The sequence below is a fragment of the Madurella fahalii genome (genome assembly GCF_045866475.1).
Source record: "Madurella fahalii IFM 68171 DNA, scaffold_4, whole genome shotgun sequence".
Taxonomy (NCBI): domain Eukaryota; kingdom Fungi; phylum Ascomycota; class Sordariomycetes; order Sordariales; genus Madurella; species Madurella fahalii.
This window is the reverse complement of record NW_027263974.1, coordinates 1,696,212-1,723,843: the sequence shown is the minus strand read 5'-3', so window position 1 is coordinate 1,723,843 and position 27,632 is coordinate 1,696,212. Positions and strand designations below refer to the sequence as shown.

The following is a 27,632-nucleotide window of genomic DNA, read 5'->3' as shown; positions in this document are numbered from 1 at the left end:
ACCTAGCAGGTGAGACTCATCTTGCCCGTCTCCCGTACGGTAGGGTTTTGTCGTCCTGCAGCCGCTAGTGCCGATATTCTCACCGTACCGTGGTACTCCGGTCTTTGAGACGCTAAACAAAACCGGGGGTGCCACAGTACGACTATTCCAGGATGTTAAAAGTCAGCGTGTCAAGGGACCCACTGTTTGGCGGCGCTATTGTTCTCAGTAAACACTAACAGTGGGTTTCATGCCGCGCTAAGTTTAATATATTGGAATACGTGGACCTGAGGGTCTGTACTAAGCAGAGGGAACTTTCACGGTGGGTGTTACAATATCGGACTTAGAAACATCCACTTCCACACTTCATCCGGGATACGTAACGTTAGCGCGGCAAGGGGCCCACTATTCGGCTGCACTATACTATTTCCAGTAAATACTAACAGTGGGTCCCTTACCGCGCTAACGTTACGTATCCCGGAGGAGGTATAGCTCCATTAGCGTAGTCAGCACTTCCATAGCATCACCAATCAATCAAGGATCAATCAGCTATTGACAGGCCATTTGTTGACAGTGGGAGCGGAGTCCGCCGTTCTCTTCCCGCATATGTGTTACCTCCTCACACGGACATCCATTTGGGCCGCAAGGCCACTAATCACGAACGATAGGAAGAGACCGGTGAAACTCGCTAGTATGCTGGCCATCACCCCCCCGACAACGAATGACCCCGAGGTTTGGGCCTCGATCACAAAGTAACCGGTGTCACGAACCGCGCCCGATCGGCAAACGCGCTTGAAATTAACTGAAGCTCTGTGTTGGCTCCCGCGCCTGGGAGGCTGTTGCCCTCGACCAGCACACCCGACGCAGTGACTGTATGCATTGCAAGCTTGCAGCCGTCCAGACGGTCTGGTATTTGCTTCAGAAGCAGATTGCAACAGCATTACCACGCGAAGTCATCGAGCTGAGCCACTCGCTTGTCGATGCCTCCTGAGACCAAAATTCCTGAGACCAAAATTCCTGCTCGGGTTAGAACGAGGCCACCTCGGTCATTGGCTCCATCGCTCCACCTGCCTCATTGGGTCTTCCTCATGGGAGATCTCGCACCTGAACCCGAAGAACCGGGTCAACTCGCTCGAGACTGTCGACTCGGGATGGCGAGTGGACGGCGGTACCATCTCCGGAACGCGTTTCTTCGCCGTACCCCTCGGTCTCCTACCTGATCTGCCGCCGCTGGGCATCTTCGTCCGGGTGCCAGACCAGACCAACTTCCCACCCGCGCTCCGGTCAACTCCCGATGCCGCAGCCAGCGTACCCTTGCGCAGCGGGCCTGTCATCGCCAGCCTGGGCATTTCACGACACATCTTGCCGTGCCCTCGGCCGCCAATGTGACAGGGACCGGAGCATCCAGCAGCGGGTACCAGAAATTGCTATTTGGATCAGAGCTCATCTTCAACCATGTCGTACCAGACCCATCGATATGTCCCTAGCCATGGTGCCCAACTACGACTTTGAGCGGAAGACTCCTTCTCTGGACGCGCTCCGCACGCGCTGGCCCGACATCTCCATCAACGGTTTACCAGACGCCTTTGACATCTCGTCACTACGCTTCGTGAGTCCACAACACTGTTTGTCCCGTAAAAGCCCCCGAATCTCATGGTGGCAAGCTCGTGGTCTTCAAGTCGGCCATCGGCTCTGTAGATCACACATACCACGAGTTGCGGTTTCTCCTCACCTTCCCGCCGCACCCGCACGTCATACCGCGGCCCGTAGACATCGTAACCAAGCGTAACACACTCGACGGCAAACGCGGCGTCATTAGCTTCCTACTTCTACTTCCCCGCTAGCTCCCTTCGTAATATCCTCCTGGCCCGACAGTAGGCTAGAACGCTGTCGGACTACCTTAAGATAAAACAGTGCTGCTAAATTGTAAGCAGTTATCTATATCTGCGAGGAAACGGTAACGTGACTCAGGGTCTCTCTGGTCAGAGGGACACAGTTGCTAGGATGGTGCCGCGAGGGCTGGAACTTGCTGTGGGCCTATTTTCCTTTCGTACCATAAGTAGGGCCGTCCTGGCCATTGCTCTTTAGATAGGACAATGAATTCAGCACTCTTTTCCACACCCGTTGCAAGGCTCAATTGGCGAGCTTTCTTTGCGTGCAAAGTGATCTCACTCTGATCAGAGGGAGCTCTATCTGCACATGTTGTTTTGACTTTGTTTAGGCTGCAGGGACCCAATATGTGGTGGTGTCGCCTGGCCTGTCTTGTCTACAGGTATCTTGTCTGTCTGGCATCTGGCCGTCTCTGCCCTCCCCTTTGTTTTGGTGGGTATGTGGGTGTAGATGTGTGTTTCTGCACCATTTCAGTACAAGCAGTATATATATAACGTAGAAGTAGAGTGCTCGTTAAGGGTATTATTGAACTCTATCTCCCTTCTAGGATCTATCTCCCGCCCTCCTTTTTATGCCCCGTGATGACAGTGCCTGGGCTTACTGATCTCGCTTGCTTCCCTGTCTTCCTTCTTGTTTGTACGCTCCTTCGACGCTTATCTGACGCGATATCTACGCCGTTCTGGTTTAGCTTAGTTGTTGCTTTTGAATCCCTGTCTGCGCTGCGGCTCTAGGGCTTCCGGCTAACACCAACGCCGACCCTACCCAGCCGGTTCTCACCACAACCCTCGATCGACGTTCAGGCGGACGCCGCCATCAAACTTACTTACCAGAACAGAAACAACATTCTAACGGCACTCATCCGCCTGATTATGAATAGTAGACTTATATAAATTAATAATGGTACCGATACATCTAACAAACCCCTGATAACTGCAGCAAGACTCCAGAGAGGATCGTACGCGCTACATCTCCTCCAGGAGTTTAGAGGTTATTGCGAACTAAGATTCCTGTTAACGTTTCTTTTAATCTCGCACTTTCTAGGCCTTACGCTTTCTATACCAGGAGGTACAATAATTTCTTGTCACCTTAACCTTTAAACCTCCAGAGGAGGTATGCAAGCAACACTATTTGGTCTTCGGTTGAGTATTAAATGCTCTGTTCCAGCAGCTCATGTTTCTCAGCAGCTCAGCGAAGAGCTTACGCCCCTTACCACATTGGGTGGTAAAGTGCCACCCATCTCTAACTCCAGCTCCATGATACACCCAAGACCTAGCCGTCGGTAGTACTTAACCCCCAGTCCTAAACCCGAAACCCCGGTATTGCGATAAAGACTCGATACATCTGGTACAGTCAAATCCCGTCACTCCTTGATCAGCCGAGCGGAGTATCGAAGCATGGTGCTTATCCCTTCTTGATAATGTCTAGCTTGCACTTGTCACACCTCTATTTTATCTGGACACAGATAGAGACATTTTCAAGATAATTGACAAAATAAGCAACATGACCGAATATATTGCAATCATTAGCAGCAGCAGCAGATTTTCTGGTGATTTTAACCCTCCAGGCAAGCTATGGGCACTCCTGAAAATCCATGTGGATCTCTTGACCGAAATCCCACATGGCCGGTTCAGTGCTACAGGGTTCTATCATGAGAATGCAGAGCACTTCGGAGTCGGCACGCCTGAAGCTCTCTTACACCATGACCACGGTTAACCCAGGATATACAACAATTGTGACGAAGGTCTGCCTCCTTGATGATGAACCATAGGCCTTTAAAAATGAACTTTTCACTATCAGTGCTAGAGAAGCTGAATTAATGGCCCGTAGTGGTGTATCATATAGAAATAGTCTATGGACCCATAAAATCTATTAGATGCTCGATCCCATAACTTAGAGACTCGATGACTAGCGTGTTTATATGTCAAATGTCAGATGATTATCGAGATCTTATATTCCGAGATGTGGATTGCCTCACTCAACATACAGGGATAGGCATTCCCCGTTCTGTACTGGCCAACCGCGTACTATTTGTCTATAACTGGAGAGATCGCTCCGCAAGACGACCTAAACAATTTCTTCAACTCCGCGAAGCAGATAATCACTTGGAACGTGTCTCCCATCTCAACTCCCGTCGAAATTTCGATTTGAGGCTGAGACATCGTCATCGAGGAAATGAGGTACGATCTAAACGATGAGGTTCAAAGTTAGCTCGAGTCCGTTTTAGGTTGTTCCTTCCTCGCTGTTCTGATATACTTGCTCAGATGGTGCTTAGCCTTTTTACATCTGTCTTAACTATTCAAACGACATAGACCAAAAGATTTCTGCCATCTCAACAACAAACGGCTTAGCTATCGCAGTGGCCTCTCACTATACCTTTATCTATAAGGGCATTGCAGGGGCCACCAAGACACTCCCACCTATATTGATAATCATAATGTGCGAAAGTATCTTCGACATGGTGATGAGGACTCGAGGAGGTCACACGATGCCGCCTTGGCTGCTGAGCTGCCAGTGGAGATCACAGTCGAGGACGATGAAGGTTAGCCCTTAACGTACGCATAGATGAGCACTAGAATAACGCAGATAACGAGCTAGACATAGTATAGATATATAAGGTAGGATAGGCAGTAGTTGTAAGGCAAGCTGAAGTCCTCCTTCTCTCTCTAAGTCAGATGTCAACCCCCACAATTTTATTAATATTACGTGCATTCAAATAGGGCCACTGCGTAAAGGTAGATCTTAAACAGTTGATTCTAGTCATATATGGGTGTAAAAGCTAGGATAAGTACTACATTAAGTGCAAGATCAGCCGAAGTCACTCTCTCGATAGAGGGAGAAAATTAACTCCCTAAAAATTAGTCAATACTCTCTATACTTTAATAAAGACCAGTGTCATTAGAAAGACCATAGAGAGAGCCATCTAACGGTATAATATTATCTATCATTCTAGATATCTTCTATCTTGCTGTGACGTGAGGGCCGATCTTGTGAGATTTGCCAATGCGATTTGATCGGTTTGTTGAAGTGGAGCTACAAAAGTGGGCGAAAGCTGAGGTACAAGAGGTACCTCACAGTGTTCGGTTAGTCAGCGCTACCCGAGGCCCGCACACCTCATCTCCCATCAAACGGATCAATTTAGATCACGCCCTGTTGTAAGCTTGTGCGATAAGGCATGAAGGATAGTGGACAGCGCCAACATCCACCCAGAATGTTAGTTGTTGTAGACTGCCCGAGATGACTTCGCCACCGTCAATACGGGACAGCGCTGGCCCTCTCCCATCGCAGAGCGCCGCAGCAGTACCATCACCAGCAGGCAAAACCGCGAACCCACTTTACTCAAAGGTCACAACCGTCCTCTCGTCGTCTTATGCGGACACAGAATTCCGGGAGGCCCTTGCGCTCCTGGACGAGCGGGGCGTGCTCAACACGCCAGAGACGCGCCGACAATTGCGCCTGGACCTACAGAAGGAGGTCATTGACAGCAATGGCGAGATCATCGATGAATTCGCCAAAGTTGCCGAGGTACCGTTCTGCCGCCATACATTGTCTGGGCTCATGGTTTGGCTAACACGAGCATAGCAACTTCGGCGCATTGGCACCACCATCACGAAGCTGAATGAGAGTTTTGACGAGATGAAGACGCAAGTTGGTGCCGCCCACCAGTCCACGTCATCGGCGCTCGTGGATGCCTCTCATCTCATGACCCAGCGGCGCCAGATCGAGCAGAAACAGGCCTTGCTCAGTGCTTTCAACGCTAATTTTATCCTTTCCGACGACGAGGCAGCGGTCCTGACGATGATCTCGGAACCCGTCAACGACCTCTTCTTTGCCGCCCTCGCAAAAGCGAAGCGCATCAGCAAAGATTGCGAGGTTCTCCTTGGCTTCGAAAACCAGACTCTCGGGCTAGAGATCATGGAGCAAGTGTCCAAGAACCTTAATCTGGGGTTTCAAAAGCTCTACAAGTGGGTCCAGAGGGAGTTCAAGACGCTCAATCTTGAGAACCCACAGATCGGTTCATCCATCCGACGCGCCCTCCGCGTGCTAGCGGAGAGGCCAAGTTTGTTCCAGAATTGTCTAGACTTCTTTGCCGAGGCGCGCGAAAACGTCTTGTCCGACTCCTTCTACACGGCATTAACGGGAAGTTCAGGTTCTGGGGTCGAAGATGCGTCGGTCAAGCCTATCGAACTCGTGGCTCATGATTCCTTGCGATATGTCGGGGACATGCTTGCCTGGGCACATTCGGCCGCTGTCGGGGAGCGAGAGGCGCTGGAAGGCTTGTTCATCGGCGAAGAGAACGAGATTGCCAAGGGTATCCAGGCTGGCCGGGAGAGCGAGGTGTGGCGGCTCGTCGCTGAGGACGGCGACGACTCGGCCGATTTTGACGCTGTCAAGACATTAAACGGGCTAGTCGACCGCGACATGTCTGGCGCAGTCCGCATCCTACGTCAGAGAGTCGAGCAGGTCATACAGACCAACGAGGAGACAATCCTGGCCTACAAGCTTGCAAACCTGCTCAATTTCTACAAGGGCACCTTCGCGAGAATGCTCGGCTCTGGTTCTACCCTTGTGGAATTGCTAGGAGCTCTCGAGTCCGAGGCATTACGGCAGTTCCGCTCCCTGGTGCGGGATCACGTTGCGGCGCTCCAGGGGGATTTCCAGCATACACCTGCCGACCTGCGTCCCCCGGAATTCCTCGTCGATGCCCTGGAGCAGCTAACAGCTATTATGAAGACATACGAGACGTCGCTAACATCTGCGAGCGACCCGGAAGCGGAATTTGAGCCCGTGCTAGCTGAAGCATTCGATCCTTTTATATCCGGATCATTCAACATGGCTAAAGCGCTGACACCCCCCTCCAACTCGATCTTCTTGATCAACTGCGTCCTGGCGGCCCGGAACAGTCTCTCACGATTCGACTTCACACGGACACGTGCAACCCAGCTACAAGCGAAAATCGATGAAGAGCGTGCCCGTCTGGCCGAGAGCCAGTACCGTTTCTTCCGCGCCGAGTCCGGTCTGGATGCATTGATCGCATCACTGGCGGAACTCGGTGAGAGCAACGAAGATGTGCGGAAGGTATCGTCGCTCGAGGCGATCCAAGCCCCCGCACTCACGCAGGCCAGCCAGATGCTTGACCACTTCTTGCCATCTGCGCTGATGGATGCGGTGGAGAAGCTGAAGCATCTGCAGGACTCGAAGCTGGCACAGGATATTACTGAAGAGGCGGCGGAGAGATTCTGCGTCGATTTCGAGCACGTTGAGGAGATGCTGATGAGGGCAGATGAGATGGCCGAACAGGAGCACAGCGAGTCGGACGAAGTCCAGAGCCTCCGGGCCCTGTTCCCCAGGACGTCGGGCGAAATCCGCGTCTTGCTGTCGTAGAGGTAAATATGCGCAGGTCCAACTCATGTGTTTACCCGATGACCGTGGACATCTCATAGCTGGTAATCGTCTGATGTGTTCTTTTCTCATTGCGTTGCCAACAACGCGTTACGGAGGTAGCATATGTGCTGCTGTACAACACAGTACTGCATCTGCTATGTAGTGTAGGAGTTGCAGGGGCTGCAGGCCTGTCTCGCATGCCATACTCCTTCGACGCCACAGCCCCACCTCAGAAGCTGAAAGAATCGCCCTGCGCACGATCACTGCAATATTGTGACATGTGTGTGTATTGCCGTGTAAATTACCGCCTTTAACCCACCCAGCAGGCCAACGGCAAGTGGGATCCTTGTCGGCTGCTACCAACAATCTTCAGCCTGCAGGGTCGCAACACCCCACTCCGAGGGGGTTCACCGTCACGCTGTTGCCGATAAGCTTGAACGTCGTTCGACCCGTTCGGTCTGATTGAACCCGCTGGTCGGCAATCCGAGTCTGCGTCGGGATGTTCACACGCATCGATAGCCACCATGTTTGGCAACAGGACCGCGACTGCCATGTCCGTCCTGCAAAAGACGTATGACGAGAGCTACCTGACATGCTCCACTGCCGTCTACTATGAGAGCCAGGTAGATAGCCTGTATAACCGCCGGCATTCGGCCAATACAGGGCAAAAGAATAGCTGCTGATCTGGGGATTCGCAGGGCAACGAGGTCGAGGCCATGCGGTGCTGGAAACAGGCACTCGAGCAGATATACGATCATCATGCCAGCAGAGTCCTTCCAGACTTCACTCCTCGGTCAGCAACAGAGAAAGCCCTGGTAGACAGCCTCCGGCAGTTGGAACTACAATGTAAAGAACGAATCGATCTCCTCGAAGCGCTCCGCCTCTCGCGCCACGAGGCACTCCAGCATAAGTCGTCCTTGCCAGCCGAATCCCAAGACACCGCGGTACGGGGACAGCAGGAACAGGGTTGGATTGGAGGCGGTACCATCCCTGCCGTTACATATACAGAACTATCACGGCCGGACCTGCCGAGGCGAGCGTCTGGACGCGCCAAGTCATCGCAACAGGCCGTCGCAAGAGATGTTCGGCCGCAGACGGACGATGTAATACCGCCTTCACCTTCACCAAACCCGCTTAGTTCGGCGCCCTCACTGCCCACGCCAGAGAAAAGGACATCGAGAGCGTCCAGTCCAGAGAGACATACAATGCGAACCACTCTACGGGCAGGTCGACTGGGGGAGAAGATGCCAAAAACTTCTTCGCGGCGACAGCCTGCGAAGCTAGACGACGGTCCCGGTGCCAGCAAAGCGGCGATACTAGCATGGAGCTCACTAGGCCAGCGAGACACAACGGATCAGGCATCGGGGGGCAGCCAGGGGGTGCAACGCCCGCTTCTGAATCCGCCAACTCAGTCCGAGCAGCCACGTACAAGTTTAGAAGCACTGCAAAAATGGGACAGTAACTCGCGAAGGCTAACTACGCCTCGGACGAGGAGCCCAGTCAAACAGTCTGACAGGAGGGCAAGTGCCGAGTTTCGGCCGGCTGACGGGTATTCTTACTCCCGGCCTTCTCCCATCTCGATTAGTGCTGCATCAAGCGCGCTCAGCTCGGTAGCGCTGAGAGAAAACACCGAGTGGCAGTCACCCCGTCGGGAGCACATTGCCCGCCAGAGGACTGCTCCGCCACAGACACCTAAAACGCGGCTATCGAGGGACTTTGCTGACGCAGACCTAAGCTTGTCGGGAACTGGAGAAAATAAGCTCCCGCGGAGAAAGACATCGTCAGATTCCGCCATGGTTTCACAGAGATCGATAGACAATACGTCCTCTGTGAACCTGGGCAAGACCACCCCTACTCCCTCTGGTAAAAGTGCCGGCGCGGGGCGGGTGAGAAGCAAGAAGAGGGAAAACAAGCACGCGCGGGCTTCCTCCCCGCCCAGCTCTGACACTTCGTCTTCATTCGAGACGCTGGCGAAGCCGTCCCGACACAAGGGGATAGTGACGCGGCAAGGGGAGGCCTCGCTCGTAGCAGACTCTCTGGCCCAGTTATCCGACAGCTCAACCGAGGACGAGCAGACCAAAACCGCAAAGTCATGGAAAAAGCGCAAGGCAGCAGTCCTCAAAAAGCTCCCACCAGGAGTCGACGAGCACGCGGCTAAGCAAATCCTCAACGAGATCATAGTCGAAGGCGACCAGGTCCATTGGAACGACATTGCGGGCCTCGAGGTGGCCAAGAATGCACTGCGCGAGACGGTCGTCTATCCTTTCCTCCGTCCAGACCTGTTCATGGGCCTGCGCGAGCCCGCACGCGGCATGCTGCTCTTCGGGCCACCGGGGACGGGCAAGACGATGTTAGCACGCGCTGTCGCCACCGAGTCCAAGTCAACCTTCTTCTCCATCTCGGCCAGCAGCCTGACCAGCAAGTACCTGGGCGAGTCGGAGAAGCTCGTACGCGCGCTCTTTGCGCTAGCCAAGGTGCTCGCACCGAGCATCATCTTTGTTGACGAGATTGACTCGCTGCTCTCGCAGCGGTCCGGCGCCGGCGAGCACGAGGCTACGCGCCGGATCAAGACTGAGTTTTTGATCCAATGGGGCGACCTCCAGCGCGCTGCGGCGGGAAGAGAGGCCGGTGAGAAGGATAAGGACCGGGGAGACGCCAACAGGGTGCTTGTCCTTGCCGCCACGAATCTGCCGTGGGCGATTGACGAGGCGGCGAGGCGGCGGTTTGTGAGGAGACAGTATATACCGCTACCCGAAGCTGAGACGAGGGCGGTGCAATTGAAAACGCTGCTCAAGCAGCAGAAACATACACTGACTGATGCCGACATTGAGAGGCTTGTCGGGCTGACTGATGGCAAGTCGTGGCCTCTCTCGTCCCTTATCGGAGACACTTCCATCTAACCTGATTTGGTAGGGTTCTCGGGATCGGATATCACGGCACTGGCAAAAGATGCGGCGATGGGACCGCTCCGCTCGCTGGGCGAGGCTTTGTTACATATGACTATGGATGAAATACGTCCCATTGAACTCTCGGATTTTATTGCAAGCTTAGCAACCATCAGACCCAGCGTTAGCAAATCAGGGCTCAAGGAATACGAGGACTGGGCCAGGGAGTTTGGGGAAAGAGGCGGATAGAGATGGCATTTATACCGGCGCATATCTCGTTGGGGTAAATGGTACCTCTGGAATATATAGCAATAGCCAAGCACACATGGTTAACCTTCCATCTCGGCCTCCGATTCTAGGATACAATTATCATGGCGTACAGCGGCGATCTCTCTGCTGAGTCGCGCCGAGTATATATATACACACAGTCCAACGACTGAAAAGGCTGCTCTGGGGCCTCGTTCTTTTCTTCCGGTGCTGTATGTTAGCGTATTGATTGCTCTTAAACGCCTAGCATTGCGCTTCTCGCATGCTACAAAGCTTAATTCAAGTATAGGTACAGGTGACACATTGGGTTATTCCACCCTCTTCAAGAAGATCCTACACGTACACTGGGTCAGGGGCGAGGTGCCGTAGTCCATCCCTTTGTTCGCCTCCCCTCCTCTCCCCTCCCCTCCCCTCCCTCCTCCCTTCCCACAACATACTCCAGACTTCCCCTTCTTTCCCCGTTCCTCAACTCATTGGCCCCCGTTAGTAGCAGTAGCAGCCGCCGCCGCCCTCCTCGCGATCCCGTCTAGCACCCTCTCCCTCATGCCCACCTCCCCCCGCGCCTCCTTCAGTAACCTCGCGACCGCGCCCACCTTGGCCTCGATGCGTCGCACCTCGGCCCGCAGGCCCCGCCGCTCGTCCTTGGCCGTCTTCTTGACCTCCTTGGCGCGCCAGAGCTCCTCCCACGACGGGATCGGCGGGCGCTCCTCGACGGGGACGCCCGACCCGGCCGCGATGATGTGCTTCACCACGTGCCGCTTGCTCCGGGAGACGCGGAAGCCTGGGGTAATGGCGACGACGTCGCCCTGGCGGAGGGAGTTGTTGGGGTCGTGGACGAGGTGCGTTTTGGGGTCGTTGAAGAACTAGAAGACGAAGAAGGTTCGTGTTCTTGTTAATATGGCTGGGTTGCGCAGACTGGGGGTATGGTGTCGGCCGGCTCGGTCGGTAGAGAGATAGATCGATAGGTAGGCAGGTAGGTAGGTAGGTAGGTAGGTAGGTAGGTAGGTAGGTAGGTAGGTAGGTAGGTAGGTAGGTAGGTAGGTAGGTAGGTAGGTAGGTAGGTAGGTAGGCTAGCTAGGGAGGGTTTGATCGTACCTTTTTCACAAAACCGTTCCACTTCTGCCCGCCCACCCGTACTTTCACGGTCCTGTCCATCAAGCCCGCGGATACTACTACGCCATGGAGCTCCCTGAATGTCTTGTACGTTTGCTTGGCCGCGTCGGCCGCGCGCTGCGTCATGGTTGCCATCTGGGTGCGTGACACTGTCTGATGAGGGTTGAAGGTCGACAGATGTGGATGGTGCAGCGTAGGGACTGCACCCCTAAAGTTATTTTTCCGCACAGATGCTCCTTTACTATCGTGACGCCCAATTGTACTCGTGGGGGTTATTTGCGGGGTGTTGGACGCCTAGGCGTGCTGGTTCAGTAGTCGAGTTGCGGTCGTTTGTCTGGACGCATTCCCAAAATTTTGGAACAGTGAACATGCGGCCAGGCCAAGAATTCAAGTGGGGACCTTTGCGGTTTCCCGGTGGGGTCACGGCCGGGGAACGGGGACCCACCCACCGATGTACCATGCGCCCCACCCGGCACCTTACCTCCCGGTATAGAGGAGGATCTAGTGTGACGGGAGAAGGAGTAGCCTAGACACTTCAGATCACGGGAAAGGGCTGAAGCGGACTGACGGGAAATTAATCTGTTCTGCAACCTAGCTCTCTCCTACGTTGTGATAAATTACAGAATAGCGATGCTGAAACGCCTTTGCCATGCCCGGTTCCCCATTGCCATTCGTTGCGGCTGCAAAGAATATTTCCGATGCCAATACTGCCATACATAGAATTCACCAAAACAAATGGACTGGGCAATTAAACCAGCCCCTCTCTGCTGACGCTCCAGCTTGACGCCGGTAATAGGATTAGACAATAGACAAACTCGGGGGTATCGACCCAATCATTCCAGTGCCCAACTTCTTGGGCCGTCGCAAAAGAATGATAGCTGACTATCGTCAGTCGTGTGGATGTTCACGGGCCTTAGGAAGCAGGCGTCGATTCAGCGGCGGGCAGCGCCTCGGCCGTAGCTCGGTTATCACCATTCCTCCCGACTAGAAGTTTCGCCTTCCTTCGAGGCGGGGGGATTTTCGGCGGCAGCTTCTTTTGCCCGGCTCCGTTGACATGTACGCTGGTGATTGTGGGATGAACCACAGGCACGCCGTGACGGTGTCTGGGAACTTCCGGTAGGCTCTTCTGTGGTCTTAGGGCCCTCGGTGGCGGGGGTCTCGGCGGGCTGCTCCCCGTGTGCGCCGGCCCGTGTATCTGCTCCTGCCTCATATCTGCCTTGCGGCTCGGCGTCTTGACACCCGGCTTCTCGGACACATTCGCAATGACACTTACGGCACTGCCGGTTTGCGAATGTGATAGGCTCCCTACGGGGCTCGTATCTGGGGACTCGTCCTCATCTGCCAGCCATGGCGTCCTTGCTACGCGCTCGACTAAGCGCAAAGTCGTGGGTTCGGGGGGCAAGAAATGGACACTTCCGGAGCCGCGTAGGATCTCCAAAAGACTGAGAATCTGATCCCGCTTGTAATGAGGCGGTTGGCTGAGTTGTGTATGTGCGAGTAGCGGGGCGAGCACTCTCAGGTAAGTGTGCCTCAACATGTTTGCCTCGGCCGGCAGATCCAGCAAGTTCCGGATAATGACATCCAGGAGAACTCGGAGGTCGTTGGTGTAGAAGTACTCGTATGTTGCCGATGTGGTGAAGAGTAGGTACAGGAGCTTGAGGATAAGGAGCTGCTGCGATGTCTCGGTTTCTCGGTTCAAAAGCAATATGATGTTTTCGCCAAAGGTCCGAAAAGACGGCCCAGAAACGCTGAGGACCTTCACCACGCGATTTGTCAAAGATGCCGAGGGGCCTGCTGGGTCTGCTGCTGCTGAAGTGGATGCAACCATGTACTGCTCGTTTAAAACCAACTGCGTGGTAGTTAGCGACGGTTGTCCCTACTTGGGAGCGAGCAAGGCGACAAACCAGGACTCGAATCACCGGGTAGTGGTATGGGTCGCTAGCATCGTCAGACAGAGCCTCGATGAGCTGGAACAGGTATGTGACGAAGCTATCATCCACTTGCATCAAATCCTCGGGACGCAGGTGTTCGATCCGAGACATCTCGTACATCAGCTGCAGCAATAGTCGGTGTAGACGCGGGTCCTTCGACCCACAGCCCTTGATGAGCTCGAGCAACCGCAGAAAGCATCCCTCGTCTATCATGCGCCGGAACGTGGATTCCTCGGTGCGGCCGTCGAGCAGCAAGAAGTTGGCAATGACGTGGAGCGGCGCAAACTCGTCTTCCTGCAGAAGACTGTAGATGATCTGTGTCCGCACATAGTCGCGGTTGTTGCCAAATATTTCGCTATCTAGGAGCTGTTGGGAGCAACTCGCGATATCATCTTCGTTGTCGAGGTACTCGTCCCTGGCCTTGGAGACTAGCTGAAGCCACGACCGCAATGTATTGTCGAGAAGCTCGTGGTTCGGGCAGGGCGCAGAGAGGATCTCGGCCAGAACTACAAGGCATGCATTGTCAGTATTCGAGATGGCTGCATTTGCGGTCGTCGGGGGAGTCCAGAGAGGCCTACCATCCCAGAACTGGTCCTCACTCTCAGCCGACCAGCCGGCCACGGGGTCAGCCATCTTCTCAGACGAACAACACCAGCGCTGAACGTAAATTACTGGGCATCACGAATGCCGGGATGCAATTCGACATATGACTGGAGAATCGCACTTGCAGCTGGGAAATGTCTGCGGGACCCGGCACATGCGCAATGGACGTCGCTGAACTGGGGAAGCCCGCCTGCGCATCTGCCAGCAGCTCTGCCTTGCACGCAGCAGTGTGGAGGGGCTGGATGACAGTGGCATTTGTCCGGATGGATCTCATTTGGTTTTGGCCTGCCGAGACGCTTGTTCCGTTTGGTCTGCGTTTCGAATGCACGGGCCAGTTTAGAACCCTACAGACGCCGAATGACGTCGCAGAGCGCCGGTTCAGCGGCATGAAGCCGTCAGAAGCCGAAAGCCTTCAGCTTCGCTTGTAATTTTCGAAAGATCTGTGTAATTAACCGAATTAACCACAGGCCTTGCTGAACCCAACCCCCTGAGACAGCTCATGGAGCTGGGGATGCTTCGGTGGAAGATTGTAAGCTTTGTAATGTCCTTCCGACGTATGGAGGCAGAACAATGGCGGGTAACAAAAGTGCCCGGGTTCTCCTATGATCATGCGGATAAACGAGCATTGTTAGTCAAGGTCCAGCTGGACAAAAGGGGGTATCGTACATGACAGGTCCAAGTCTAAGACGCCATTACCGCCGTTATTCTATGAGAAAGCCAGCCCTCAAAACGCCCCCCCCCCCCCCCCCCCCCCCCCCCCGGTGTACAAATTAAGCAGCCACCTCATAATACATCCCATCATACATTGCTCATTCGTCCTCTTCTTCGTACACCCTCGCCCTCGCCGCGTACTCGTGGATATTGCTCACAACATAATCATGGATGGTATCCCCCCGGCCCGCCGCAATCCTGAGGATGAACTCGTTAAGATTCTGTCTGCCCAAGATATCGACGTGGTCCGCGGTCCTGGGCCCGCCCCGGGGATTGAAGCGCTCCGGTTCATGGGGCATCTCGACGACGGTGATTTTGGCCCTTGCAGGATTATACCTCTTCATCTTCCATCCCCGACTGCACATATAGCCCGTGCTCATGAGGTTCACCGTCCCGTCTCCCTCGCCCATAATGACGCCGTGATCAACCATTCCCCGAGTCAAACCTGTATCGATCGTCATGTTCAGGCTAGTGAACGAGCCGGGCTCCGGTGATCGGTAGTAGTAACCTCGTTCAGTCGGCTTACCCACACCGTAAAAGCAGTAAATTTTGAGGCTCGGCGCCAGCGGGAGCCGTGTTTCCAGAGGATTGACCCACTTTCGCGGATCGCGCTCGTTTGCTTCGACTTCGGCCGTCGTGTGCGCAACACCTTGCGAGTAGCTCCTCTTCACTTGGTCTCTGTACCAGTCCTCTGTCGTGTTGAGCAGGTACTCCAGAGCACCCTCCACTGTCATGTTTTTGTCGGGAGTTGTCCAGTTCTGGCCAGCCCGGAAATTCAGAAACGAGCCGAAGCTGTGCTCTTGGCCGGGTTGGTCGTCAGGAGCCCAATCGATATCTCCCCAGATGGCGTTGCCTCCCATGGGCAACATGGACGACACGCCAGGCATGGCCCGAAAGATTTGGGCTCGCTCCGCCTTGCTCAGAAACTTCTCCAGACCGTACACAGCAAAGGCGTTCAGCTGCGCAGTGTCGCGCATCTCGCCAGAGAGAATGGCTGAGACATCCTTCACGGCTCCGAGCATGCACCCGCTAACATTGATCCACGATTCGATGTGTCTCTCGACCCAATCATCTCCGCCTCGGCCACCCTGGTCCGATGCGACCCAGTGGAAGAAGTAGAAGACAACCTGGCTGCCCATACTGTGAGAGGCGAGGACTGCCTTCCTGTTTTGAAGCAGCACCGCCGTTTCAATATATGACTTCAACCTCGTGAAGTAGTTGTCCCGTTTTTCGAGGTTTGCGTAGCCCAACCGCCAGTCGTAGGCTGCTGTGAATGAGTTTGTTGGGTCGTAACCTATGGACGCTAAGTTTTCGATGATCTTATTCCAGATCCAATAACCTGTGATGAAGAAGTCTGTAGCATCGAAACCCTGGGCGGCGCGGAGCTTGATCCCTGGAGGGTCTAACCCGGTCTTCTTGTCAAGCATGACGTGCTCCTTCCAGGTCTCCTTGTCCAAGACCAATGCCCTCATCATGGTCCAGCTACCCCACAGCCGCTTCCGGAAATACGGGAGAGAGATGTTTGAGGTTCCCCAGGACTCAAGGCCAGTCGATATTACCCCAGGGACCATGATAATGGGGTGGTGCGCAGTGAGTCCTTCGGATCGGAACTTGAGGCCTACTGCGAAGGCGTCGTGGCTCTCGAGAAAATCGCGCTCGCCATTCTGGAATGGGGGAAAAGAATATTAGCTACGAGTTCTTTTGGTTTGGCTACCGTTGCGACTTACAATTAGGTCCCGCATGTCTTTCACTAGGCCTGCTGGAAGGACATCGAATAGACTATCCATGCTCAGCTCCCCAATCTCCGGGAAGTCTATTAGATCATTGCTTTGCGCGAAGAAGCCCGCAGCTATGATACCAAAGAGACTGCCTAACAGGAAGATAGCCGTATTCCTGCGCTTGCGTGTTTTTGGCCGGTGGTGGACGATCTTCACCTTGTCCCCGGGTTTCACGGGACTATCGTCGCGGGGTGCTGGCGTTGGGGACTCGGACGTCGTGTCGCTGTCGAGCACTCGGCGGCGTAGGGTGCTCGCCATTTCGGATTGCGGCAGGTAGCGCTGGATATGGGCGCGCTCAACTGCAACGACTGTTCTGCCGCAGACTGAGGGTAGCTTGGTTCAGCTACAATCGCTGGCGCGAGTTACCGCAACTGGTGTCCCATGCGCGTGACGCGTATTAGTCGGGTCAATCAGGTATAGGGTGCAGGTGATCAGGAGCCCGCTCCAGTTCGGTTTTGCTATAGTCAACCCTCGTCGGCCGGCTTGTGATAGGCGACAAATTCCGCAGGCCTTGACGTCGGTCACCCCGCCCCTTGACAGGACCCCACTACGGTGACCTGCCCAGAAACGCCGGCCAGGATTGCTGGAGACCTCAGCCCTACGAGATGTACGCAATGGCTAAGGTAATGCGCTCCATCCTCAGTTCTAGCGGACGGCGTTCGGTTACCAGCACCATTCCAGTCTCTTTGCTTACATCTGCCTCAAGCCAAGAATTGTCTGTAAACAGGAGTTTTCGCCACTCAACCCTGTCAACCTTGGCCTTTTCGGGAAGCAGGCAGGGGTTCTCGCGCACGGTCTGCCCTCGCAGCCTGGATCGCATGGATTGCATGTGAAAGCGCCATGGCGGACCACACCACAACCAGAAAGCCCGATCTCCGATCTCCGATACCCACCCCGTCTTACACCGCAGGTCAACTTCAGCATCCGTCTTGCGCAACATCCTCAGCAGAATCTCGGTTATTTTACGGCCGTGGGTCCAGACGAAAAGACTTGACTCTGCGGTCGATTTTCCCCCCGCATCTGTCGCTAGAAACCAACGGGGAGACATGGCGCAGGCTCGTGTGGGACAGCTCCCCGGTGAACTCCAGTATATCCAATACCAACACTCTCTGGAGGCTCAATACCTGCCAGCGATCAGAGCTCTCATTTCGAAAGATTTGAGCGAGCCATACAGCATCTACGTCTACCGGTACTTCCTCTACCAATGGGGCCATTTGTGCTTCATGGTATGTATCCCCACCCCCTCCCGTCCCATGCCATCCCCTGCCATTCCCTGTTCTGACCCCTTTTCCCCCTTTCCAGGCACTCGACCCGTCCGATTCCTCCCTCATCGGCGTAATAATATGCAAGCTCGAGATGCACTCGTCCCACTCCCCGTCAACGCTGCGAGGTTATATCGCCATGCTCGCCGTCTCCGCTCCGTACCGCGGTCATGGTGTAGCCACGGCGCTTGTGAGGAAGGCCATCGATGCCATGGCGCAGCGCAACGCCGACGAGATTGTGTTGGAAACAGAGGAGACAAACGTACCGGCCATGAGGCTGTACGAACGCCTCGGCTTCCTGCGGTCGAAGAAGTTACACAGGTATTACCTCAACGGGAACAGCGCTTACCGGTTAGTCCTGCTTCTCAAACCGATCGATGTGGACGCTGCTACGGATTTGGCATTGGATGAGATCGATATCTCTCCCAGGTAGAAGGAGGGACGTTTCCGTTCCGCGGATGTATGTCACAAGGTTGGCGGCGCGGCGGGTAATTGAGAAGCCCCGGTTACGGATGATTCCGAAAAGCCGCCAACCTTTCGGTGACTGAGCCGCTTGATTTGGAGCTGTGCCATGGCTTCATGGAGTCTAATTAAACATCTCCGATCCCCGGTGATGGCCGTTGTGCCGTTACTCGCCCAGCGTACCACGCCACGGGTTAGAGGGACATGGCAGCTACTCATGTGGAGGTTATGCAAGTCGAGAGCATCGGGGATTGAGCCGTGCGCCATACCATGGATTGTCTGCAGTTACACGCGGGCGGGGCAATCACATGGGAGCAGATGTACCCCGATACAACGTTCACAACACACCCGCGTCTTGCTAGAAGAGAATTCGGAATAAGATTGGTGGTGTAAAGGGATCGATCACACGGACCCTAGATTTGTAGAGATGCTGTTGTAAGGGTATATGCATCTCAGCGTATGACAGCAACGAAGAAAGCAACTTCTAGTCCCGCGGATTCCAGCTGCTCACGCACGCTGTGAGCCAACATTCTTGATGTACGAAAATATCTCGTTCGAAGAGTACTGCCCGCTGTCAGTCTTCGCAATACACATATCCACGCAAGGAGCTTACCATTGACGCCCCGATGCCCCAAGGGTTTCCTCCATAAATTCCCAACTCCGTCCAAGCATCTGACCACCAGGATAAGTAAGAACTCTTAAACTATTCAACCAAAACACTGACGGAAGAAACTGACCTGACTTGTAGTAAATCTGCCTTCCGCCAGGCCTCACCAACTCCAGCTCCCTCATCCTCTTCAACACCCTCGCCACATCGTCCTTGTCCCTAAAGTCCCTCGTATAAACACAAATCAACCTCTCCTTGCCCGCCTCCGCCTTCGTCTCAACCTTTGCCGCAGTCCCAAGCTCGTTGTCGGCCGTCGCCCTCACCACCTTGGCCCAAACACTATTCACGTTCTCCGGCTCCGGGAACAGCATCCACTTCCCCGAGATCAGGTTGCACCCCGAGGCGAGCTGCAGTAGGTCCTCCACCGCCTCCATTCGCTCCTTGGCCACGTCCTGCTTGATCACGAACTGTGGCATGCCGCTGCGGTTGGCCATGGTGGTGAACCGGGAGAGCAGGGCGAGGCGCTCCTGGCCGCCCTCGCGAAAGTGGTGGAGGAGAGGAGGGGACGCGCCCGGACTTTGAGAGAAAGGGTTGGAGATCCAGATCCAGTCGAGCCCCGGGCACCATTCGGTTGTGGCGGGGGGCAGGCGGGAAAGGAAGGCCTCAATGGATTCGGAGGGGTGACGGGCACCGGGGGGTGATGGGTGATTGCTGTAGCATGGGGTTGGCGGGGTGGGGAGTTCCTTAGGGGTGGGGAAGGCACGGGGGCCGGTGTGGTGGTTGAGCCACCAAGCGGAAAGGTCAAAGTTGTCTACACGGGCCTGGAGGTCGGTGACAGTCTCTTCGTCCCCTGTGGTGGGAGGTCAGAGTCCGGTCTGTTGACTTAATTTGGAGGAAGGAGAGGGAAGTACCGTAGAAATCGGAATCCGAATCCATTGCGCGGAGGTGTTTTGGATGGTTTAGTTCCTACTAGGGTAGGCGATGACAACCTATCTGTGGGTGGATGTCTGGTTTGCTCGTCAACCCAGCAAAGTGTGCAATCTCGGGGGAGATGTCTAACGTCGGTGAGACACTCGTTTGTTATAAAGTGACAAGGGCCGTATAAACCCGGAGATGTGCGGGAACACAGTATTCCGTAAATGTGTATTTTTACACTGCGTGATTCATAGGAGATCCAATACTTAAAACTTCTTCAAAGGGATCTTTGTACGTCAGTGAAGTAAAAGTAGGTGTGAATCGGCCTGACGATGGTTTTGGATTGACCAATCCGGGAGAGCCAAAGAATTGTTAAGACACCAGAAAAAGCAACTGTGACCGATGCAATCCTCCACATGACAACAACCCCCCTTGTCCTCTGCAAGTGCCCAGCTTTCATTTGCTGAGCCAAGCCACCCAAAGCGTCGCCAAAAAGCTGGCCATAGAGACTGCAGGGAAGAGCATGGATAGCTTTAGCAAGCTGATCCGGTCGCGCAGGTCGTTGGAGCTGGAACTCCCGCCGAGCTGCGTGGAGTTTTGTCCAGCCCACCCATCGTACTTCTTGGTCGGAACATACAGCCTCCAACCAGAGAATTCCGGCCCAGTAAGCGAAGATGCAGGTGCAGATTTAGGGACTGGCAATGAAGAGTCTCAGCCTGCGCAGCCCAAGCAACCGCAGAGCCGCAATGGTAGCGTCGTTGCCTTTCAGCTCATGGACGGGGAAATGTATGTGGAATCGTAGAGTCATAAGTTGGGTAGAGCTGATTCAGTCCTTCATAGAATCCATATCCAGACCGAGCCTCAGCCATCTGCTCTTCTAGATCTTCGCTTTAACCCCAATGATGGCAGCCGGGATATTTGTGCTGTCGTCTCGAGCACTGCTACTCTTACTCTTTTCAAGCTCCGCCCCGACAGCGGCCCGCCCCTGAAGCACTTGGCAACAATGGACATTGCGGTAATGTCCGAAGGTGTCATCAGCGTGCCGCGTGGGACCGAGATCCTATTTCTCTCATTTTGCTGGCATCCCTCGCAGCCGGACATGGCGGCCATCACAACCTCGACGGGGCATGTGTACTTCGTGCACCTGCCGGGCATCGACGGAAACTGGGAACTGCATCCAGAACCTATCATCACGCATCTACTTGAGACTTGGACTGTCGCCATTTCTCCTATTCCGATTATCTCGGCGCAGTCCAGTGGTCAGCATGAGGCGGACGAGGTGGCTTTCAGAGTGTATTCGGGCGGTGATGATTCTATGCTGCGCTTCAGGACTTGCAACTGGAGTGGTGCTACTCTCACCGAACCTCTTCCTGCACTCGAGTTGCGAGGCCATGATGCTGGAGTCACGGCAATTTTGCCCCTGTTTGAGCTAGAGAACGGTCATGAGATTGTAGTTACGGGCAGCTATGACGAGCGCATCAGGTTGTTCTCAGTCCCTAGCTTTGGCAAGGCGAGGAATCTGGCTGAGAGCAGCCTTGGCGGCGGGGTTTGGCGCCTGAAGCTCATTGACTTGGACCGAAGTCCCCAACGAGACTACAGTTGGCGGGCGAGGATATTGGCTTCATGCATGCACGCAGGTGCTAGGGTTGTCGAGCTGGTCGAGACGGCGGCTTCCGAGTACCAGTTTAGAGTCCTTGGCCGCTTCGAAGAGCACAAGAGCATGAACTATGGAAGCGATTTCCAGCCGACGTGGAAGGATAAGCTGTCAGTTGTCTCGACTAGCTTCTATGACAAGTTGCTATGCTTTTGGGAACTTGATATGTCCTGAATTGAAGTCAGGATGCATAGATAGTAAAGGTATTTATTTCTGTCAGTCCGGAACAAAATCAGTGTCCGAGACCAACTTCGACACACACCAAAGGTGTGAGGTGTGACGCAATTTCAAGCCCCACGATAAGCTCACCGCCCTGCAGCACGGGCCAGGCCGGACCAAGCAGTTGCCCCGCGCTAGTCCCAAAAGTCCAAATCCGTCGCGCCTGAGCGCGCCTGACGTGGTCCGCAGTTTAACGCTGTCGCGGTCACTTCTCCGTGCTCGGTGGATCCCGAGCGACCTAACATTAATATTATTTCTCGTGAATCTGCCATTGTTTCGTCTCGGCGGCGACATGACAGCAAGACAAGTAGTAGTTGCCTGTGGTTCTCCAGCAGCTCTGTAAAATATTTTGTCGCGCGAACGCCCATCCCCAAATCCATTTATACCCCTCTGGCTTTGTCGACCCCTTCTGGCCCCCCGCCTATCGCTTTCCCTCTATATCACTAATAATACAGTTACCCGGTCACCCCATTGTGCGATCCGCGACATATGATCAACGCCTAAACCGCCTGTTGCAACCCGGCAGCCACACGACTTTCCTGGCGGCTCTGGCAGCTCACGCGTAGGTGCGCGACTTTCCCTGGTTTTCAGCATGGCAACTATGCCATTCAATGGAGCAGCGGGAGCTGCTGCCGTTGGCGGTGGCGGTGAGGCCATCCTGACGGAAATCCACGAAGCGCTCAAGGTTGTCCATAGCCCCTACTCGACCAACCAGTCCCGCCAGGATGCCCAGGCCTTCCTCGAGAAAGTCAAGACGCTCGGCGAAGCTCCCTCCCACGGGTTCAGTCTGGCATTCAACAAACCCCAGGAGCCCATCGTCCGCCATTACGGCCTGTCGCTCCTCGAGCACGCCGTGAAGCACAGGTGGGAGGAATATAGCCCAGAGCATCGCGAATACTTGCGCAGCTGGGTCCTGCAGCTGGCCGAGACGGTTTCCGCCGAAGACCCGACATATCTGAGAAACAAGATTGCCCAGCTCTGGGTCGAGGTAGCAAAGCGGTGTTGGGTCGCGAGTTGGATGGACATGGACTATTTGCTAGTTCGCCTGTGGCAGATTCCAGATTCGGCCGTACACAAGCAGTTCGTCCTCCAGATCCTTGAGACGCTCTCCGACGAGATCTTCAACGGAGACGACGTTGTGGTCGCCCTCCGCGAGGGAGCATTGAGCAAGGCATGCGTCGAGATTTTTACGCCTGCTGCTGTTCTGACGCAGTCCTTTCCCAATCGCCAGGCCGGTCCCGAGGTGCGGTTCGAGAGCGAAGGATGGCTCGGTAGAGTAACACAATTCATCGCTGAGTGTCTCAACAGCGGTTTGGAGCAGAACGAGGACGTCAAGACGTGTGCTGTCAAGGCCCTCAATGTCCTCAACTCGGTCGTTCCCTGGGCAATCCCAAAAGCTTTGAGTGCTGTCGACTGCCGAAACGTCATGTGCAGCTGTCTCGCTGCCCCAAGCGCCCCGGTCCAAAAGGTTCGGGCTCCTTTCCCTATCCGCCCACGGTTTGGTTATATTGACTGTCGAAAGGCTGCCCTAGAGTCTCTGCATTCTCTCTACAGTCGCTCGAGTTTCACCGACGAGGAGTTTGTCGAGTTGGTGGTGCCCATGTACAGTGAGGCCATGGTCGACCTTTTCAGACGCTTGTTCGAATGGTCGGTTGTGGATGCCCAAGATATTGACGACGACAAGTACCAGTTCGCAAAGAAATTCTCTGAAGCAAGTAGCTGTCGCTCCTCCTTACTCTTGGTATCTACTAACAATCTCAGATGGTGTGCTGCCTGGGAAATTACCTAGACCGGAAGTTTGCGGCCATACCTCGCCAGACCAACATTCAGGGATTTCTAGAGCTGCTGATGCTCGTGGTACAGAGTCAGAGTCTCGTCGTATCCATTCCAATCATGTTGACATGGACCCGCCTTTTGGGCCATCGAGCGCTCGGTCCGGCGGCTGCCGATATGCCCTTCATCGTCAACCTCCTAGAACTGTGCTGTGCCCGCTTGATCCGTTATGAGAGTCTTCCGGAGGACACGGAGGACCCCGTATATGTGCTGCTTATTGAGGACACAGACACGATTCCGGAACGGCATGCTTTCCTCGGCAACTACAGACGATATAGCTGTTCGGTTATTGAGAGCATCGTTCATCTGAAATTGTCCGAGGCATTCTCGCACATTCTGCGCCGCGCGGAACATGCACTCAACACTCTTTACGACGGGCAACCTCCCCTTAATCGTAAGTTCAATGCCAGATGATAAGCTTGAATGTAATGAACTAACATGGATTAGCCGCTGATTACTCGAGGAGCTCCATGCCGGTGTTGACAGTTGATGCCCATGCCACTGTCATCGAGACGGCTCTCAAAAGCTATGACAAATGGAGGATGTCTCGAAACCGGACCCCGGAGGAAGTAAGCTCGACTGAGGGGCTGCTCAAGATCTGGCCTCTAACCATGGCGTAGAAACAAAAGGCAGCGACTATTGAGGAGTATTTCGAGAAGTGGTGCGGCCAACTCTTGGTGATGAAGTTTGAGGTGTGTTCTCAACGACTGATCTTCGATTGCTACCTCGCTAAGCATGGAACAGGATCCGCTCATCCGCAAGCGTATCCTCCAACTACTCGTAACCTTTTCCACCCGGGCGCTCGATTCGAACCCCGCTTTCATGCTCAAGGTGCTTGAGCACATCCTGATGACATGGCCAGCTCCACACCCCGAGTATAGGCTCTACAATGACGCGATCAGAGACTTGCAGACTGAGAGCATGGTTGAGCTGCAGCGGCTTGCTTCTAAAATGCCGGACCCGCTCCTTGTGAGTTACGTCTCGCTCTGGCCGGGAAACCCACGCTGACGGAGTATTGTAGGATGTGTATGACCAGTTAGAGGCCAAGGTCAAGGAGATGATTGCATCTGGGACCCTTGACGAGAAGCGCCAGATTGCATACCAGAGCTTTCTGTTCATTATCATGTAAGGCAGACGGGACACGCTGGCGCATCAAGGGCTGACATATCGTAGCCACCGAGCTGCCCGCATCGACCCGTCGGTTCGCCTTTCCCGGCTCGCGGCATTCATCGATCCCGTCAAGAACCAGTGGAAAGACGAGTCGCTACAACAAGCGCTGGGCTCTTACGATGGCTTTTGCCAGCTCTTAGGCCTTGACAAGGCTCAGAAATATCTGGCCCAGCGCCGCATCCATGAGATTGCCGATTGGGGCTCGGCAGATCTCGATGCCGAAGGGCTGACCCTGCAGGCCGAGCTCGAGCAGAGACAATCGGTATATACATACTCAACCCCTTTCCCCCGCCACCTTTCGGGATAATCTAACGAATCCAGATGCTACCGCTGCGCGTGACTAAGTCATTCCTGACATACTCGGTGGAGAAGATTGAGAAAAACTCGGTCCCATACCAGGCATCTTGCGCGCTCTGGCAGGACGGGTTCCAGCTCATACTTCCGGAGCTGCTCAAGTTTCTAAGGTATGTCGCTCGAGAAACTGGTGACAAAACTATTGTTGCTGATTTATGTATCAGCTATGCGCATGCATCTCATAATCCGAATAACTGGAGCTTGCTTCCGGCAGAAATGCAGTCGGTAGTGGGGCGGCTGCTTTCTGATCGGTTTTGGCAAGCCGGCATTTCGGAAGGCAGCAAGGACGACTTTTATGCCAGAGTGCTCGGGAAGAAGAACACGCTTGAAGGGCTTGCGTCGACCATCCGTGGGGCTGTTCGGTTTGTGCGGGAGACGTGCTACGCCATAATCTACTGCATGACACGACTCGACGTGCAGTTCTACGGCTTCGGGGAACTGCCTGGACCCCTAGCGAACGCGTTGTTTGCCGACTCATTCTATTTGTCGTCCCACCAGGTCATCAACCTGCTCACGCTGGTTAGGTTTCTAGTAGACCACTGCCCCGTGGATCTCAGGGACCACTTCGTACCGCCCATTTTGGCCACTTGTTTTGAGCAAATGGATACCAAGATCAGTTCCGAATGGGAGAAGCTGGGGCGGCGGCAAACAGTACAGGCGACTGGAGATGAACTGACCGAGGAGATGAAAGTCGAAAGCATTCTGAGGCAACTTACCTATTCCGCCGTGCTCATGGTTGCCGATGTCCTTGATCCGGCAAGAATCAGTAAGTCGCCAGGCGAGTCCCGCGCTTTGGAGAGTCTGGGTCGCGCTAATCATGAAGTAGCACCTCCGGGCGTTCCCGACGAGTCCCAGGACGCTGAAACCGGCGCCAAGTATCCTTCTCTCCGCAAGTTCTGCCTGATGAATCCGTCTATTGCTGTTCCACTGCTCGTGTTCTGCAGTCACGCCATCAGTATGCGCGATAGCAGATGCTGCGGTGTGGTGCTTCGCGTCTTCCGGTCCATCGTGCCCGAATTCCACACCTCGGAACTTTCGAGGATGCCCAAAGATCCAAGTCATACAGCACCGCTTGACGACTTCCAGATTCCGGAGGAGACAGCTAGAGAGATTCGGGAATTCATTTCGACCGAGGTATTGAAGGCGGCCATTTCGTCACTCCACGATCCTTACTTTGTCGAATCGCAGAAGGAGTTAGGCTCACTTATTGCTCACATCCTCGTCTATTACTCCCCGTTGACACCCACTCCCCGGAGCATCCTCGCGTCTCTGCCGAACGTCAAGGAAGCTGATATCGACCGCACGATCGACTACATCTCTAGGCCGGGAGTGCATGCCCGTCAGCAACGCGCCTTCGTGTTAGACCTGCTCGAGGACCTGAAGGGTGTCAGCATCTCGGAGATGGGCAAGCTCAGTAAGAGTGTCGGAGCCATCCCCGGATCATCGCGCAACAAAAAATCCAATCGGAGCAAAATGGCGCAGGAATTCATGACACCAAATGCTGGCACGGAATCGGGCGCGGCGGGCGCAGACGGCCACGGGGGCCGCAACAAGAGCCCTGACCTGGAAGGCGTGGCCGGTATGTTCAATGAGGCCGGTTAGAAGTCACAGGACGTCGTGTACAGGAGATGCCGAGCTCGTACCCTTCCTCGTCGCCGCGTCTTTTTACTAGAGGGGTGATTTGCTCTGCCCGGTGTACTTTAGGTGTGTAAGCGCTTGAGCTTCGACTTCCTGGGCAGCGGCGGCCACCCGGGAGAGGCTGATGCGCCAACATTCATAGCTGGCTGTTTCGTTTTTTTGGCTTGTTGTGGAAGAGCGAGGTGTAGCGCACGGTTTGGGCAGGTGAATGGATACCTCGAATAGAGAAACAGATGGTTTAGCGAAGACCGCATGAATGGCCAAGACAGATGAAGCTTGTGGAAGCCATTCCACTCGACCAGTCCGCTCGAGAGCGATGGTGCTGAGTTGTAACATAGTGTTTCGGGAGTTGCGTTTCCGGTGTGCTTGCTGTTTCTACTGATACTACTACAGCTGCTGTCATTGGTGCCTTTCGTAAACAGTTTGGATTTGTTCTGGTGCATCGAACACCTTTATGGCCAGGGCGTCTCTCAATTGCTGCGCGCCTCAAGCCGAGGCAATCCCCACCAGCCCCTCATGATCCCCGTCATCAAACCGAAGCCGAGTGGCCGAGATGCTCTGTGCCAAGACCGCCTGGGGAGAGACCAACTTCTTAGACTAACTCGTCTTAGCTCCCATGTAGCCAGAAAATGGATGGAAAGGTGTTGGCAGTCCCAAAGTCGAGCCTGTGCGGTGGCTGACAGTTTCTCTCGACATCAATCATAGGGTGTGTTTGTTTCACCGAGGCACGGGAAAAGGGGAAGCCGAGTTACCGTAACATCACACAGAAGATCGTCCTTGGCTGGTGACTACTTTACCACACGCAGGCTTCTCGGCGGTGTATTGCGCCCTGTGACCTTGGCCCGTACGCCTGGCTCCAAGTTCCGCATTTCCTACGGTAGCCCGACACGAGCAATCCCTCGTCCAGCCAAGTCCCAGTTTGACGTTTCATGCCGGCAGATGCACACCGGGCAGCTGCTCGGCGTAGACAGCCCCTGGG

At 54.6% G+C, this 27,632-nt stretch overlaps 10 protein-coding genes across 10 annotated transcripts; 6 read left to right on the top strand and 4 right to left on the bottom strand.

Annotated features, from left to right (window-relative positions):
* Nucleotides 1-1,273: 1,273 nt before the first annotated feature.
* MFIFM68171_07502 (uncharacterized protein) lies at nt 1,274-1,823 on the top strand (the record flags this gene model as incomplete). Its single annotated transcript, XM_071062922.1, has 2 exons — nt 1,274-1,588; nt 1,644-1,823. 2 exons carry the CDS (start codon nt 1,274-1,276, stop codon nt 1,821-1,823), a joined length of 495 nt encoding a protein of 164 aa, XP_070919023.1.
* Nucleotides 1,824-5,103: 3,280 nt separating this feature from the next.
* COG6 (Golgi transport complex subunit 6) lies at nt 5,104-7,251 on the top strand (the record flags this gene model as incomplete). Its single annotated transcript, XM_071062921.1, has 2 exons — nt 5,104-5,391; nt 5,449-7,251. The coding sequence occupies 2 exons, from the start codon at nt 5,104-5,106 to the stop codon at nt 7,249-7,251; spliced, it is 2,091 nt and encodes a 696-aa protein (XP_070919022.1).
* A 524-nt stretch (nt 7,252-7,775) lies between these two features.
* On the top strand, nt 7,776-10,385 carry MFIFM68171_07500 (Adenosinetriphosphatase; the record flags this gene model as incomplete). The annotated part of the gene is made up of 3 exons (XM_071062920.1): nt 7,776-7,874; nt 7,950-10,104; nt 10,165-10,385. 3 exons carry the CDS (start codon nt 7,776-7,778, stop codon nt 10,383-10,385), a joined length of 2,475 nt encoding a protein of 824 aa, XP_070919021.1.
* Nucleotides 10,386-10,873: 488 nt separating this feature from the next.
* Nucleotides 10,874-11,642, bottom strand: MFIFM68171_07499 (mitochondrial 37S ribosomal protein uS17m; the record flags this gene model as incomplete). Its single annotated transcript, XM_071062919.1, has 2 exons — nt 10,874-11,266; nt 11,499-11,642. 2 exons carry the CDS (start codon nt 11,640-11,642, stop codon nt 10,874-10,876), a joined length of 537 nt encoding a protein of 178 aa, XP_070919020.1.
* Nucleotides 11,643-12,429: 787 nt separating this feature from the next.
* On the bottom strand, nt 12,430-14,080 carry LDB17 (pre-rRNA processing; the record flags this gene model as incomplete). Its single annotated transcript, XM_071062918.1, has 3 exons — nt 12,430-13,365; nt 13,421-13,953; nt 14,026-14,080. The coding sequence occupies 3 exons, from the start codon at nt 14,078-14,080 to the stop codon at nt 12,430-12,432; spliced, it is 1,524 nt and encodes a 507-aa protein (XP_070919019.1).
* Nucleotides 14,081-14,859: 779 nt separating this feature from the next.
* On the bottom strand, nt 14,860-16,797 carry LRO1 (phospholipid:diacylglycerol acyltransferase; the record flags this gene model as incomplete). Its single annotated transcript, XM_071062917.1, has 2 exons — nt 14,860-16,425; nt 16,489-16,797. 2 exons carry the CDS (start codon nt 16,795-16,797, stop codon nt 14,860-14,862), a joined length of 1,875 nt encoding a protein of 624 aa, XP_070919018.1.
* Nucleotides 16,798-17,585: 788 nt separating this feature from the next.
* Nucleotides 17,586-18,234, top strand: naa30 (N-alpha-acetyltransferase 30; the record flags this gene model as incomplete). The annotated part of the gene is made up of 2 exons (XM_071062916.1): nt 17,586-17,765; nt 17,842-18,234. 2 exons carry the CDS (start codon nt 17,586-17,588, stop codon nt 18,232-18,234), a joined length of 573 nt encoding a protein of 190 aa, XP_070919017.1.
* A 536-nt stretch (nt 18,235-18,770) lies between these two features.
* Nucleotides 18,771-19,806, bottom strand: MFIFM68171_07495 (DUF1917-domain-containing protein (Fragment); the record flags this gene model as incomplete). The annotated part of the gene is made up of 4 exons (XM_071062915.1): nt 18,771-18,827; nt 18,877-18,935; nt 19,001-19,720; nt 19,782-19,806. 4 exons carry the CDS (start codon nt 19,804-19,806, stop codon nt 18,771-18,773), a joined length of 861 nt encoding a protein of 286 aa, XP_070919016.1.
* A 502-nt stretch (nt 19,807-20,308) lies between these two features.
* Nucleotides 20,309-21,613, top strand: MFIFM68171_07494 (methylated diphthine methylhydrolase; the record flags this gene model as incomplete). The annotated part of the gene is made up of 2 exons (XM_071062914.1): nt 20,309-20,571; nt 20,626-21,613. The coding sequence occupies 2 exons, from the start codon at nt 20,309-20,311 to the stop codon at nt 21,611-21,613; spliced, it is 1,251 nt and encodes a 416-aa protein (XP_070919015.1).
* Nucleotides 21,614-22,250: 637 nt separating this feature from the next.
* On the top strand, nt 22,251-26,617 carry MSN5 (karyopherin; the record flags this gene model as incomplete). The annotated part of the gene is made up of 11 exons (XM_071062913.1): nt 22,251-23,126; nt 23,181-23,369; nt 23,420-23,885; nt 23,939-24,060; nt 24,112-24,183; nt 24,236-24,460; nt 24,513-24,616; nt 24,665-24,923; nt 24,983-25,125; nt 25,180-25,781; nt 25,842-26,617. 11 exons carry the CDS (start codon nt 22,251-22,253, stop codon nt 26,615-26,617), a joined length of 3,834 nt encoding a protein of 1,277 aa, XP_070919014.1.
* Nucleotides 26,618-27,632: the final 1,015 nt, after the last annotated feature.